At 41.4% G+C, this 12,894-nt stretch overlaps 1 protein-coding gene across 2 annotated transcripts; it reads right to left on the bottom strand.

Annotated features, from left to right (window-relative positions):
* Window positions 1–5,495: 5,495 nt before the first annotated feature.
* SDR42E1 (short chain dehydrogenase/reductase family 42E, member 1) lies at window positions 5,496–8,537 on the bottom strand. Of its 2 annotated transcripts, none has more exons than XM_068955498.1 (3): window positions 8,497–8,537; window positions 8,308–8,409; window positions 5,496–7,088 (listed from the first exon to the last, which is right to left on the bottom strand). In XM_068955498.1, exons 2-3 carry the CDS (start codon window positions 8,358–8,360, stop codon window positions 5,981–5,983), a joined length of 1,161 nt encoding a protein of 386 aa, XP_068811599.1. In that variant the 5' UTR covers window positions 8,361–8,409; window positions 8,497–8,537; the 3' UTR covers window positions 5,496–5,980. The 2 variants fall into 2 exon arrangements, with proteins under 2 accessions (XP_068811599.1, XP_068811597.1); XM_068955496.1 differs by having other exon boundaries at window positions 8,503–8,537.
* Between the last annotated feature and the right edge of the window lie 4,357 nt (window positions 8,538–12,894).

Raw genomic sequence — 12,894 nt, 5'->3', positions numbered from 1 at the left:
CCCCCATGAAATACCAGAGTGCAAAGTTAAAGGTAATTCTCTGCTTTTCTTTTTCCTGCTAGAAATCCCTTCAGTCCCCCAAGGATTTGGGAAGCAGGGCTATACCTAGACCTAATATGCATACGCAAGGGTGTAATGGTGGGCTTGTCTGCAGTACCCGTGTGGAATGGGATGATCCAGTTGCTGTTCCTGGGGGAGGATCTTTGCTGCACAGCATTCTCCGGAAGGTGGTTAGTTTGTCAGATCATCAGTCCCTATCCTATGTCATTCAGCAGCCCTCATCTATCCCATTTGACTTGGTGAGAATATCGTGTGGTTGCAGTTGATCAGACCAGGTGGCCTGGAAGGTCCTGAATTTGTCCTGAATCATGGGACATGATTTTTAGGCAGTTGAATGCCAGCTGAGTTAGGACTGATTACAAAAGTATGAGACTACAAGATCCTAGGGCTAGGGAAGCCCTAGAGCTCCAGACTGTTGCTGTGATTTTCTTTCTTTTTCTTTTCTTTTGAGCTCAATTTCAGAGCCGACATAACCAAATTGCCCATGTGGATCACTCGTCCTGGCCCCTTTTGTTATCTGTATTCCTGCCACAGAGCAGCCATTGTATGATGAACATGAGTGCCTTGTGCTGCTGCTGTGCAAATACTTAGGAATGAGCACTTTTTACGGTCCTTCAAAAAGTCCTGTGTGCATTCTCAGGACATAAGTGATGTTGAAAGTTGTAAGAAACATTCCTCAGCATTTATGACAATCCATTTCATTTTACAGTTAGTCTTTTTTTCCTGAGTTTAAGTGTTATATTGTATTCGGAAGGAAAAAAAATTGCATCGGCTGTTTTGTTGACTTGCAAATGATGGGCAAGGCTACATACTAACTCTCTGCTTGTTTCCTGCATTCTGTTTTTAACTTTTGTTACCAAAAAAAGCCACCTCTGAATTCCTTTTCAGGGCAGACTTTGTAGCAACTTTTTTCCATAGCACAGGGACCATTTTAATATGAAAATAGGTTTGACTGTGTGCGCTAATTTTATAATCTGTGAGGAAAACCTTTCCAGATTTTTAAAGTTAACTATCTTTAAATTATGTTCTCATAGAAACTCTTTTTTAAATTTGTAAAATGTTATTTATGATATATAACTTTTGATAGCAGTGATGTGAATGATGTCAGATGCTTCTTTGCATTTAATTTTACAACTTAAAATCCTGAGGGATTTCAGCCAGTATGAGTGAGTTCTTATTGAAGAGTGGTCTGCTAGTGTGTTATGTTGTGTTCTGCTAGAGGAGTTGGTGCCCTTACCAGAGGGAGGACACTTCAGTGTTTTAAAGATGAACTGACTTAATTATTGTTTTCATAGAAATTATTATTATTGCACTTCACCTGGATACAAAACAGGCATGGAGGAAGGAAAATGGTTGAAGATCACACAAAACCCACAGCTCCTAACCTACCTTATTCAATAACAAGCAGGTATTAACTTCTGCTATAGTGAGTATCAGGTTTGTATCAACTCAAGCAATAAAGCCTGAACGAGGCAAAGATGAAGTCTGTAGTAGTTTGGAAGCACAGTAATCTTGATGTTCACCATAAAATTATATTGGCACATTTTCTGCCCATGTGGTCTCCTTAATTGCATGGGCAGAAGCGCTGTGGGGTGAACGCACACTGTGTTCATGTTGTGAATTTTAAAATGTTTGAAGTCTCTCGAGCAAAATTTTTAATCAATTAAAAACTCTATGCATGTGGAGCAGGAATCATTATGAGCTATCTGTGGCCTAGGTCATTCAGGAGGTCAAGTCAGATGAACCAAATGGTCTCTTTATCTCTTAATTTGTGAATATTGGTGTGCACAAGGTTTGAAAGTCAAGATGAGGGTGGCTAAAAAATTGTCTCATTCTGTGTGGGTTTGTTTTTTTTTTTTGCCTGTGTTCTCACTGTTTTCACCAATGAGTCTGTAAGTTTCTCTGTTGCAAACATTTTTTTAAAGTGTTGCAGTTTTTAAACTTTCCTTCTCCATTGCTAGTTAGCTGATGCTGTCTCATTAAGATTATCTTTGAATTCTCCAAACTAGTTGTGAAAAACTGAATGCAGCATGGAAGCTGAAGTACAGTTACTTTTGCTGTAGTCAAATGTCAGCATTTCCAAGTGCAGTCTAACTAGCTGACTTTGTTCCAGACCGAAATTCCATCTACTTTATTAGAAATAGAGGATAAATAATGTATTGAGAATCATCCTTCTGAATCGGTCAAGAGTCAATCTTCCATAATGGTATTTATAAATAAGTATTGCTATTAGTTTTAAATAGTTTAAAGTCCAGTTCTATTCATTGCTAAACTACATTCTTAGGTACTAGTCCAACAAAACAGAGAATCATGAACTGACTTAAATAAAGCAGAAGTAATTTGCTTAACATTTTGTGCGTTCCTGAATTGTAATTTAGCCGTAGATGTTTTACAGTATGCATAAACTACCAGTGTTTAGGACACTTTTCTGTGAAGATCACAGAAAAGTTTTGGTTGGGTCACTTAGAAAGTGACTCAGTGACTTAGACTGTAGAAGTCCAGTTGACTTTATGGATCATTGACATTTAAACGTTAAAAAAATATATATCTATATATACCTTAGAAATATTAGCTGTGTGCATCTGGCAAACATTAGGTTTACATTGATATTCTGCAGATGCGAGATTAAGCAGTTGCCAAAAAATTCTTGAACTGTTCACTTTAAACATCAGTATCACTCTTTACAGAGAGGCACATATCAATTGTTGAATAATCTTGAAGTAGTAAAAATTGAAGCTGTGCTATATTTTCAGTTCTGCTTTTTCAATTTTTAGATGAATTTGGAAATAGACACAACACAAATTAATTACCTTAATTTACACAGCTGCTCATGCAATAATAATAATAATAAAATGAGATGAAAGAATTCACATTGTAAAATGCCTAAAATGGAGCAGCTGTGACTTTGTACATATGTAATTTTCAAGCCATTTTAAAATATCTTAAGCTACAAATTTCCTGTTTTCATTTTGCAAAGTAAAAGAGGGAAAGTATTATTCATATCTCCTGTAGTCAGGACTCTGTTTTGTTTACTAGGTGGAGCTGAAGGACGACTTATTACTGAATATACCTATACCCTGTTGATTTGGTCTGGAGTAGCCATTGCCAAGCTGCTGTTTGTTTCTCCTAATTTGGCCCAATTGAGTACCCTGTGCTCAAGCAAAAGTCGATGAGCAGTTAGTACAAATAATGCCTCCTAGTCTGTTATCAGTGAAAAGTTCTGTTCTTGACTCAATGACTTGAAAAGCTTCATGTGTTGTGGTCAGCTTCTGCGGAAGGGTGAACTGTGGGTGGGGAGGAGAGGGAGAGGAGAAAAAGGCATTCCCTTTCACATTGTGCATGTGGTCAAAACTACAGTTCCTGCTGCTATATTGTTCCATAGCCCATCTGCAGCAAGGCAGCAACATCCTTGGACAGAACAGTGCTACTGGCACAGCTTTTTGAATGAGGAAGGCAAGGGTGTTCTCCCTCCCACCCCATACCTGTGCACATCGAGCTGAGTTTTGCAGATTAAGCAGCACAGGGGAAAGGATCCATGTTTTTTACATATTTCCATTGTGGCTATTTATGTATTTTGTCTTACCGTGCAAAACTGCCGTGCTCCGCTTATGCTGGATCAGGCATATAGATTCAGTCCTTTAAAACACCCTTACATAAGTAATCCAACTGACATACATAGACCTATTCCTATTTAGCACCAAGTAGTTTCCTCTCCAGTTGTGTCTAAAAAGCTATCATGGACTTCAACCTCAGTCAGCAATAACAGCACAAGTTTAGGCTTTGCTTTGGGACGCTCACAGACTTTTTCCACTGACACTGTCATTGAGACAACTGTGAATAGCAGTAGCTGCTTTTTATTAGAACTATGACAATTCCTCTGGAAAACAGGCGTTCTGTTCCACATCTTAAAAGATTATCAGTAAATGGTCTGCCTTTTACAAGACTGTCTTAGCATGAAATATCAACATTATGGTTCGGTGCAACAGGCTGGTACAATTTTTTTGAATGTGTTTCGTCTGTTGCTTCTGCTGGTGTTTAAATTTCTTAATCTATTTCTGTTAATGTTATGTCAAAAACAGAGGACTTAAACCAGGTGGTAACCATGTGGCTTCCACTTGGAAAAACATTTCCTGTTGGGAAGAGAACTGTGGTCCAGTGCTTTCATGAAGTCACAGCTGCCATTTTTCTTTCTTAAAAAGAAAGTTTCTTTTTCCTGCAAACTATGATGATGTATATTAATGGCTTTCAGTAATTAGCCCTTCTGTGATTTACTCAGTAGAACATGGAAGAGCCCTCTGTTAGAGGCACATAAGCCCTATATAAAGGAGTACGATACTCCTACTACATGAACACAGCTCCCCCAGATCCTCTCCGCTTACTTGCTGTTGTACAAAGCAAGGTGAATTCTCTCAGCTGTCCCTCAGGCTAGATATTGAGTTTCTCTCATGGTGTACATACTGGAAAGGGAATGAAGGGGAGGAAAATCAGATTTAAAGCAACACAAAGCATTTAATTATCAACAGTGATTAAAAAATCTCAACGCTTCCCTGGAAATGAACTAAAAGCTCAAAAATGCCATTTCTGGTCAACATTAACTCAAAAAAAAAAAATCTTTTGAACACAACCGGCAGTGCGCTTTTAGCTTGGTTTCTCTATTTAGCCACTTTTGTTTTGAGACTTCTTTAGCAATGCAGTACAAGTACTGTCTCTCTGCCTCCTTCTGTCTCCTTTTCTTCCCCACTTTAACCACCGTAGAGCTTAACAGAACTGAAATAAATTGTATAAAAATTAACTTAAGATTCTGTGTAACTTCTCTCTAAACTTTTGTCTTTACATTTTTACTACCTGAAGAAAGGGTGTGAATGGCTTGGAGGACTGTCTCTCTTTAATCAAGAAATACTGAGAAACTGTAACATGCATGAGTTAAGGGAAAAGAATTTTGTGATCTAACATTCTGGTAGGAAGAAATGCTGAGAAACTTCATATATTAAAGTGAAAAGAGACGAGGGAGTTGCTAGAGACAGTGGTGATTTGTACTTAAGAAAAACTTATTTTCTGTGTTCTTAAAACTGTCAGTCCACAAAATTCTGAGTTCAATTATTTTAAGTGTTTATCGTTGAACTACAAAGACGAAGTTTGGTTCAAATGGTATCATTATTCATAAAGGCTAAAAATTTTTTATAAGCAGTAAACATGAACAGAAGTGCTTACCAAATGTCCTTGATAGATTGTTTGTTTAACCATTCAGTAATGTGGGGAAAATAGTGGCTGTTATTTACAAATGCACTTTAGCTGCGTTCATTTCAAACAGGCATTTTTTACAGTTAGAAAAATCTACAAATCTGTGCTGCTTCAAGCACTTTGCTATAACTTAGATTAACTATTGTGCGTTTTCCAGAAATAAGAGTTACCTCAGAAAAGTACACCAGAACATATTGACTTAAAAAGTAATGCATTTATTTATCATCTAACAATTAATCTAAGCCAAGTTCTTAGGCATATATGCATCCAAGCTCAAAGGCAGAATTTGGTTTTAGAATGTGACTAAGAAAATCAGTTTATTCTCCTTCGAGTCACGCAGCACAAACTTGTGAGAAATCAAAAGCATATTGCCATCAGCGAGGAAGAAGGGTCATCTATTCCATACGCTGTACCTGAGAATAAAATGCTATTTGCAGTTGTACTGAACTTCATCTTGTTTGTGATGATCCGATCAGTTTTACTTTGAAGAACTATGTTTAAAAATAACACCTTTTTACTCAGCAGTTCTGTTCTTTGAGGACAGAACCAGTAAAGACATTTATCTGAATGGCAGAAATATCCCCTCCCTCTTTTTTTTTTTTTTTTATTATCTGTCAAAACTAGGAGAACTCCAAAAAAACATCTAAACTCTGTCCTCCATACTCAGTGTTTTCATCTTTCAGAGTGAAAACGTAACTGCGGATGGAAACCATGAAACCAACACAGCTATCAACAGCAAGATCAATCCTCCGTTCCTAACGAGACGGTTAATGGTATACTTCCTTGGCTTTGCACCGCATCCCTGAGATCTAAACCATTCCACTACTTCATTTAGGTTAAACTGCTGAGGCTCATACCCCAGCTCCTTCCTGGCCTTCTCCATGCTAAAATAATGTGTGATACCAGTTTTGTAAACTTCTGTGCGAGTGAGGAGAGGCTGAAAATTATAAAGGTGACCTATAAGAAAATGGGCTACTTCAGTAAGGAATGCAAAAAAATAGACAAGGCAGAGAGGAAGGCGAAGGGTTGGGAATTTGTAACCCAAGCCTTCTACTAAAGGTCGGAAAAATTCAAAATTATTTATTGGCCTGCCATCTGAAATAAAATAGGCTTGCCCTGCAGCTATGTGCCCTTTGTTGGCTTTAAGGGCCTCTGATGCAAGGATATGGGCCTGAACTAGGTTATCTACGTGTACAAATTCTACTAAACTAAGAGGATCTCCGTATACAAATTTAAACAGCCCCCTTTCAATGTAACTAACTATTCTGGGAAGGTGTCTTTGCTCTCCAGGCCCATAGATGCCTGCTGGTCGCAGAGCACAAGTCCTTAATACACCCTTCCCATTTCTAAGCTGAGCACCATTTGCCTCCAGCACCTTCATTTCAGCTAAAGATTTGGTCCGAGAGTAGTGATCTGGATGAAGGTGAAGAGGTAGATAAGGCAGAGATTCGTTCCCATTTTCTATAATCTGGCCCCCAAATATCACGTTATATGTACTTGTATAAACCAGACTTGACACTCCTGTGCTCTTGCAGGCTTGGATGACATTTTCTGTGCCTTTCACGTTAACATCTTCTATGAGTTTTCGGTTCAGCTGCTCCCTGCCAGACATTCCATAGGAAGCGATATGGAATACGCAGATTACATCTCCAAGAGCCTCTTCTACTTCAGAGAGACAACAGACATCCCCCTGTATGAACTTTACTCCCTCCGGCACAGTCTGAAGTGGCTTCACGACATCAAACAGAATCACATCAACTCCCTTTTCATATATGGCACAACCTAAACTAAAACATGATAGAAACCATATGTTAGTATACATAGCATACTGACGGATGAAACATTTCACCTGGAAGTGAGAGAAGCCTATTTAACTATTTTAGTACCAAGGTTTTTGCTAATCAGTTTTTAAAATACTGAAATACCTACTGTAGGGAAGGTTCAACTGTGAAACTTCAGGCACTGAACTAGTTTCTTCAGGCTCCAACTAGAGCTTTAAAAAAAGGGGGAGCAGGGGCCAGTTCAGAGAAATAATGGAAGTGCTTTCAGCTGCCTTTTGGAAGAGCACATCTGTTTCTTTCCTTCTTTCTCCTACAAATCAGCAATAGCAAACCTTTTAGATGTAAACCCTTTGCCAACTATATTTAAAACAAACAAACAAAAAAAACCCAGTGTATCTTATTGCTTTTTGTGCCATCCCAAATCTGACAGCACACTAGGCTGGTCTTTACTGTTGTGCCTGAAATTTATGGAGAGAACAGGTTTCCAAGTTAACTGGTATGAATACTTTGCCATGTGCCCAAATTCTACTGTTAAGTCACAGATATAAACACCGGTATTTACACAACATAAATATGATATCCATCCCTCTTTTTCCCCAGAGTTGCTATATTTCCATAGTGCTTAAAGGGGGGGGGGGGCAATGGAGGAAGTAATCAAGCAGAAGTCAGCTGGATATCATCAGAGATTTTTTTCCTGCTTTTGGTCATGTCTGCAATCTCAATAACTCTCTCGTTTGCGTACACCGTTCTACCTCTGAAGATACTCTAGTTATCAAATTTTTTTTTTGAATAGGGGTTAGCCCTGTAGAGCCAACTACACTAAGGGGGAGCGGAGCTGACTGACGTATGTACCTCATGCACAACTCTACTCCTAAAGCATTACTGTCTGTAAAACCAAGGATGTTCCTGAGAGCAGCTGGAATTCCTAATCTCCCATCGTGGATGCGGCCTGCTGCCGAAAGGGAGAGCTGTGATCAAGCGTGGAGCAGGCCGAGGGCTCGTGATCCAACTGCCGCCACGGAGGCGACGGGCCTGGGGCCCGGTCGGGCGTCGAGCGCGCGCTGGCCAGCTGCCATGTCAAAGCACAAACGCGTGCCGCCGTGAAGCTGAGGCCGGGCACGGACAACGAGAACGCGGGGCGAACTCCGTCGGGCCTCTCGGACGCACGGACCGGCGCTTCCCTTCGTTATTGCATCTACGTGCCATTAGTATTGAATGCACTAACCGGAAGCCAAAGTAACCGCCTCCTCCAGTAATCAGAACCGTTTCCTTGCCCATGTTTTCAGGTTCCGTCCTCTTTCCTTTGGCACTGCTTGAGGAAATCGACCTGCAAAGCACACAGTTAAAACGCGCATTGGTCACCGCACGTCCAGCGCGTCGCCGGGCCGGGCGAGCCGCCGCCCTCACCCCTCACCCTCACCGGCTCCAGCCGCCGCCGCCGCCGCCGCCGCCGCCCCGCCCCGCCCCGCCCCGCCCCGCCCCGCCCCGCCTCCGGGGGCGCTGCCGCTGCCGCTGGGCTTCACGGGAAATGAAGTTCCCCCGCCGGCCGCCCAGCAAAATGGCGGCGGCGGTTTGCGCGGGAAGCGGCGGGAGGCGGCGGCGGCCGCAGCCTGTAGCGCCGCGGCCGCCTCCCTGCAGGCGGGAGCTGGGGACAGCCCGTGAGGAGCCGCTGCTGGGCCGCGAGGCGGCGGGCGTTAGCCCTGTTGCCTCCCTCGGCGGCCGCGCAGGCGGCCGTTCCCTCGCCTGCTCCCGAGCTGGTGGAGCAGCCTTCGGGTGTCGGTTTAAGACGTTTCAAAGAGCGGGTTAAGACGATCCCTAACTGTCTTTGACGTCTCAGCCTTTTCCAGCTATGCCGCGTCCCACTGTTCGCGCTTATGAGTTAAGATAGAAATAACTCTTTTTCCCCGCCATTCCAGTTGCCTTTTTAATTTGGGCCCTGTGCTGAGTACACGGCCTGGTCCTGTAAAGAGCCCTGCGGTGTTCCCGTAACACAAAATGGATCGTCGTTACAACCTCTCCAGGTGCCCGCTTTTAAAAGCCCGTTCCCCATGCTTCCCTGCCACTGGAAACGACGTTTTTTTGCTCTGCTAAACCCACAGTCTTTATGATTACTGCTTGAGAGACAGAACATGGCATCAAATATTTAAACTTCTTACCAGAGATGTTAAAAACTTAGGTAGTTCTGCTGTCTTTTTCGCAGTTATTAACGCTGATGCGGCACCCACGTCCACCGTCCCAGCTCTGCAGAGAGCCCCTGGGGCTGGAGAGCCCCTTAGTCCTGTTTTGTTTAGGTGCACGGGAGACTTTCTGGCTTCGCCTGCTGCCGTCCCCCGTGGTGTAAAGGCACCCCGGCTCCCTGTGGGTGAGCGACCCTGCTGGGGAGCGCTTTGCCGCGGCAGGGTGCTGGCACCGGCCACCGCTGCTTTTCCAGGCGCCGTGGAGTGGTCCGGCTCTGGTGGCAACGGAGTGCGTTAAACACACCTCGAGACCGGAGGCAGGCAGAGCCTCTCCTGACTTGCTTGTTGTTTGAGAAAGACTAATGCTACCGATTTCCAGAATTTAAATAACTTGAAGGGTTCTGTATAAATACGGTGCTTTATGTCGGCTCAATCCCAGTGCCAGTGGGTTTAGAGAACAAACATTTGATACCTAAATCCAGAGCACGTTTTTTGATTCTGGTTATCATTAAATTGTTGCATATCTGGAAGCGCTTTATTACTTTTAGAGTTGTGTGTGAAATGGCGCAAACTGACACTGCAGCATTTATCCTAAATTCTAACAGTATTGTCCGTGTCTACACAAAGGTTAAATCATCTCTGATACGGGTAGTTACTCTAATGTCCATTCATCAGCCTGTACCACATAACATGCTGACAAAAGAGTTCATTACACGTTAGGCAGAGGCTAAAATGTTATTGAGAGTAGGAAAACGATGCTTGATGGTAACTGATTTCAGGAGAATTGCTCCCGAGTTAAGCATCATACAATCCTGCGCGAGGTGCCTGAGAGAGGGAGTGGTAACAAGGAAACAATGTAGGACTGCGCTATCAGTGTCTCTTCTGTGTTTTTTTCTCCTTTTTCTTTCAGAGATATGTGAGTCTCTCAGGGAATCTTAGAACTCAAAAAATGAATTCACTGTCAAAACTGCTTAAATCACGCAAGTTTCAATTTTGCAAAATCCTGAGAGAAGAAGGCAAAATATATTTTTATTTTGATTGATGACTGGCAAGAATTATAGCAACACAGATTCTAAAAAGAGTCCTATGAAGGTTAAACAATATTTTTGGCAATTATTTATTGCCAGTGGACCTCTGCGGCTCTTAAATAGAAATCTCAAGCACAGAGCATGTGCTGTGTATGTGCAGAGTATACTCCCTGCACATTGCATGTGTGAGTCTGTTGTGGTCACCCTGTGAGCAGCCTAGCTATGCAAAACTGCTGTACCTACGTAGACATGTGGAGTGTCTGGTTTGGAGGACATGCTTCAATCATAGCTGACAGTTAATTTCCCTATCTACTCTCTGCGTGGGCAGAAGAGAAAATCTTGAGGTAGCCCTCGAGCATCTCTTAAAATACTTTGTAGACATACATTATCAATGATGTGTTCATAGAGGTGAGAATTCTAGCTCAGAAGAGATTGTCTAGTCCAACCCCTCTGCTCAAAGCAGGGTCAGCTAGAGCAGGTTGCTCAGGACCATGTCCGGTCGGGTTCTGAATATCTCCAAGGATGAGGAACTCCACAACAAGTTCAGCAGCACTCCTTTATTAGCTCATGGAGCTTTGTGCAACCTGAACTGTGTTGCTGACCTTGCAGTCTGTGTTGTGTGGGTAAATTTGAACAGGTAGCTGTTAACCTCAGTGACGTTTTTTCCTCTGGGCTTTGTGATCTATCTATGCAGCACAGTTTGCAGGATTGAGAACTCTCTCTTCCTCTGCATTCTACTTTTTCTTACTTTCTGCCTGGTATGTTATCTACATGGAAAGAAATTGTGTCAGATTATTGCAAGTAGATGAAAGAAAGCTGCATAGACATAAGAAGCAGTAGTTAAGATGCTGTAAAATTTCTGCTCATAAACAGTTTATTTCTCATTATAATACGTAGTCTTTTTTTGTCCTCAAAGCGTAGCAGCAAATGTTTGTTCCTTCAAAATGGAGACATCTATGTGAAAGCTATGGGTGAATATTGTCCTCATTTTACACTGACATATCCGACTTGAAAACTTGATGCTCTCAGATCCCATCGTTTTGCACGATCCATTTTTTCATGCTGTTGCTTTTGTTTCAGTGTAAGACCCTGGCTTTCCTAAGACTTTATGGACACTTTTGAATGTACCATAAATTGTGTATTATCGTCAAATAAATGGATTTCAAGATTTACCTTATATATAATGAATACTTGTCCTTGGATTTTTTTTTAAATCTGCTTTATTTATAATCCTGGTCTCCGCTACCAACTTTCACTTAGAGAACTAGGCATTTCAGAGCCTCTGCCATGCTGTGGCATGCTTTGCATATATCCCAACATGCAGAGAACCCAACTGTTATAGTCACTTTGAATTGATACCTGGAATTGTAGGCTAGGGCAAAGAGTGTCAAGATAGAAATATTTGCAATATAAATGGGTGTGTTATCTGTGACAGCCGGAGCTGAAATGAACCTGAAATTGTCTGCAAAGAAATCCTTAAATTAGCAAATAAATGGAGCTAAATGAGCAGCTGTAGTGAGCTATGCAAGTTAGGAAGAATGAGCAATAAAATCATTAATTCTCCTTTCATCATATGTTACTTCATCTGATTCCCTTTGCAATTTAAATACCTAACTAGTAAAATTATTTTTGTGTCAAAATGCAAAGCATACCAGCAGTATTATCTCAGGAAGCAAGGCAGTATTTCAGCTGGGGAACTAAACCTTACTCCACTGTTTTTGTATTATTTGATTGATTTCTTTGTGGTATTATTTAATTGTGGGTTTTTTTTTTTTCATTGAACAAATGGGATGGGAGAAGAAAACAAGACTTAAAAGCTGGGCCAGAGCTAAAGAGGTGAAAATGGCAGGTATGTTGTATAAGGAAATAGAGAGAACTGTAATATCTGAAATTAAAATCAAACGTTCAGTCTTTTTTAAAAAGGAATATTTTTAAAAGAGAAGAACAGGGGTATGGATAAAAATGTTAGTCTGAGTTTTATTCTTGGGTCTGACCAAGGCTTCCTGAGTGTCCTCGAGCAAATCAATTTCTGTTCCCTAACAAAGGTGACGTTGCACTTCTTCACTGCATGAGATTGTTGTGATGCTTGTTTCATTTATGTTTCAGAAGCCGGAATTGTAGGTGCTATACAAATATTAATGAAGTAGGAAGTCAATTATATGGGGCTTGCAGATTTTTGGCAAGTATGCAAGCTGGACCTTCTGAAAATTGACTTCTTCTTAGGATACCTGTTCACTGTACAATATTGCTTATGGAACTTGTCGTACATTTGGCTATGTGAAGGCTGCAAACCATAGTACTTACAGGTGCTTACAGTTTTTTTTCCTGTTAGTTTCATTAACGGAAAGACTTATGCTCTCTCTTCCATACTGAGAACGGAAAATGATTTTGATTTTAATGATATTCACAGTTTCCTCAAGACTAATTCACATATCTTGAAATTTGCTCAGCTAAACAGTTGCCTTATGCCTTTTTCCCTATGTAAGTGTTTTGTGTTCTCTCATTTTAGGAGATATGAGTGTATATTTCTGGTACTGACTAGAAAGAGATGCAGGCAGGAGGCTAGAGAAGTGGATTCCATGTCAAAAAGAAATTCATAAAATGGAA

Source organism: Struthio camelus, chromosome 10 (assembly GCF_040807025.1).
Source record: "Struthio camelus isolate bStrCam1 chromosome 10, bStrCam1.hap1, whole genome shotgun sequence".
NCBI classification, from domain to species: Eukaryota; Metazoa; Chordata; class Aves; order Struthioniformes; family Struthionidae; genus Struthio; species Struthio camelus.
This window is presented reverse-complemented; position numbering and strand designations above follow the sequence as displayed.

Bases quoted from the DNA above. Each gene is read 5' to 3' on its own strand.
- SDR42E1 (XM_068955498.1), bottom strand. From the start codon at position 8,360: ATGGGCAAGGAAACGGTTCTGATTACTGGAGGAGGCGGTTACTTTGGC. The intron at 7,089-8,307 runs GTTAGTGCATTC...ATCATGTTTTAG, and splicing joins GGCGGTTACTTTGGCTTCCG to TTTAGGTTGTGCCATATATG.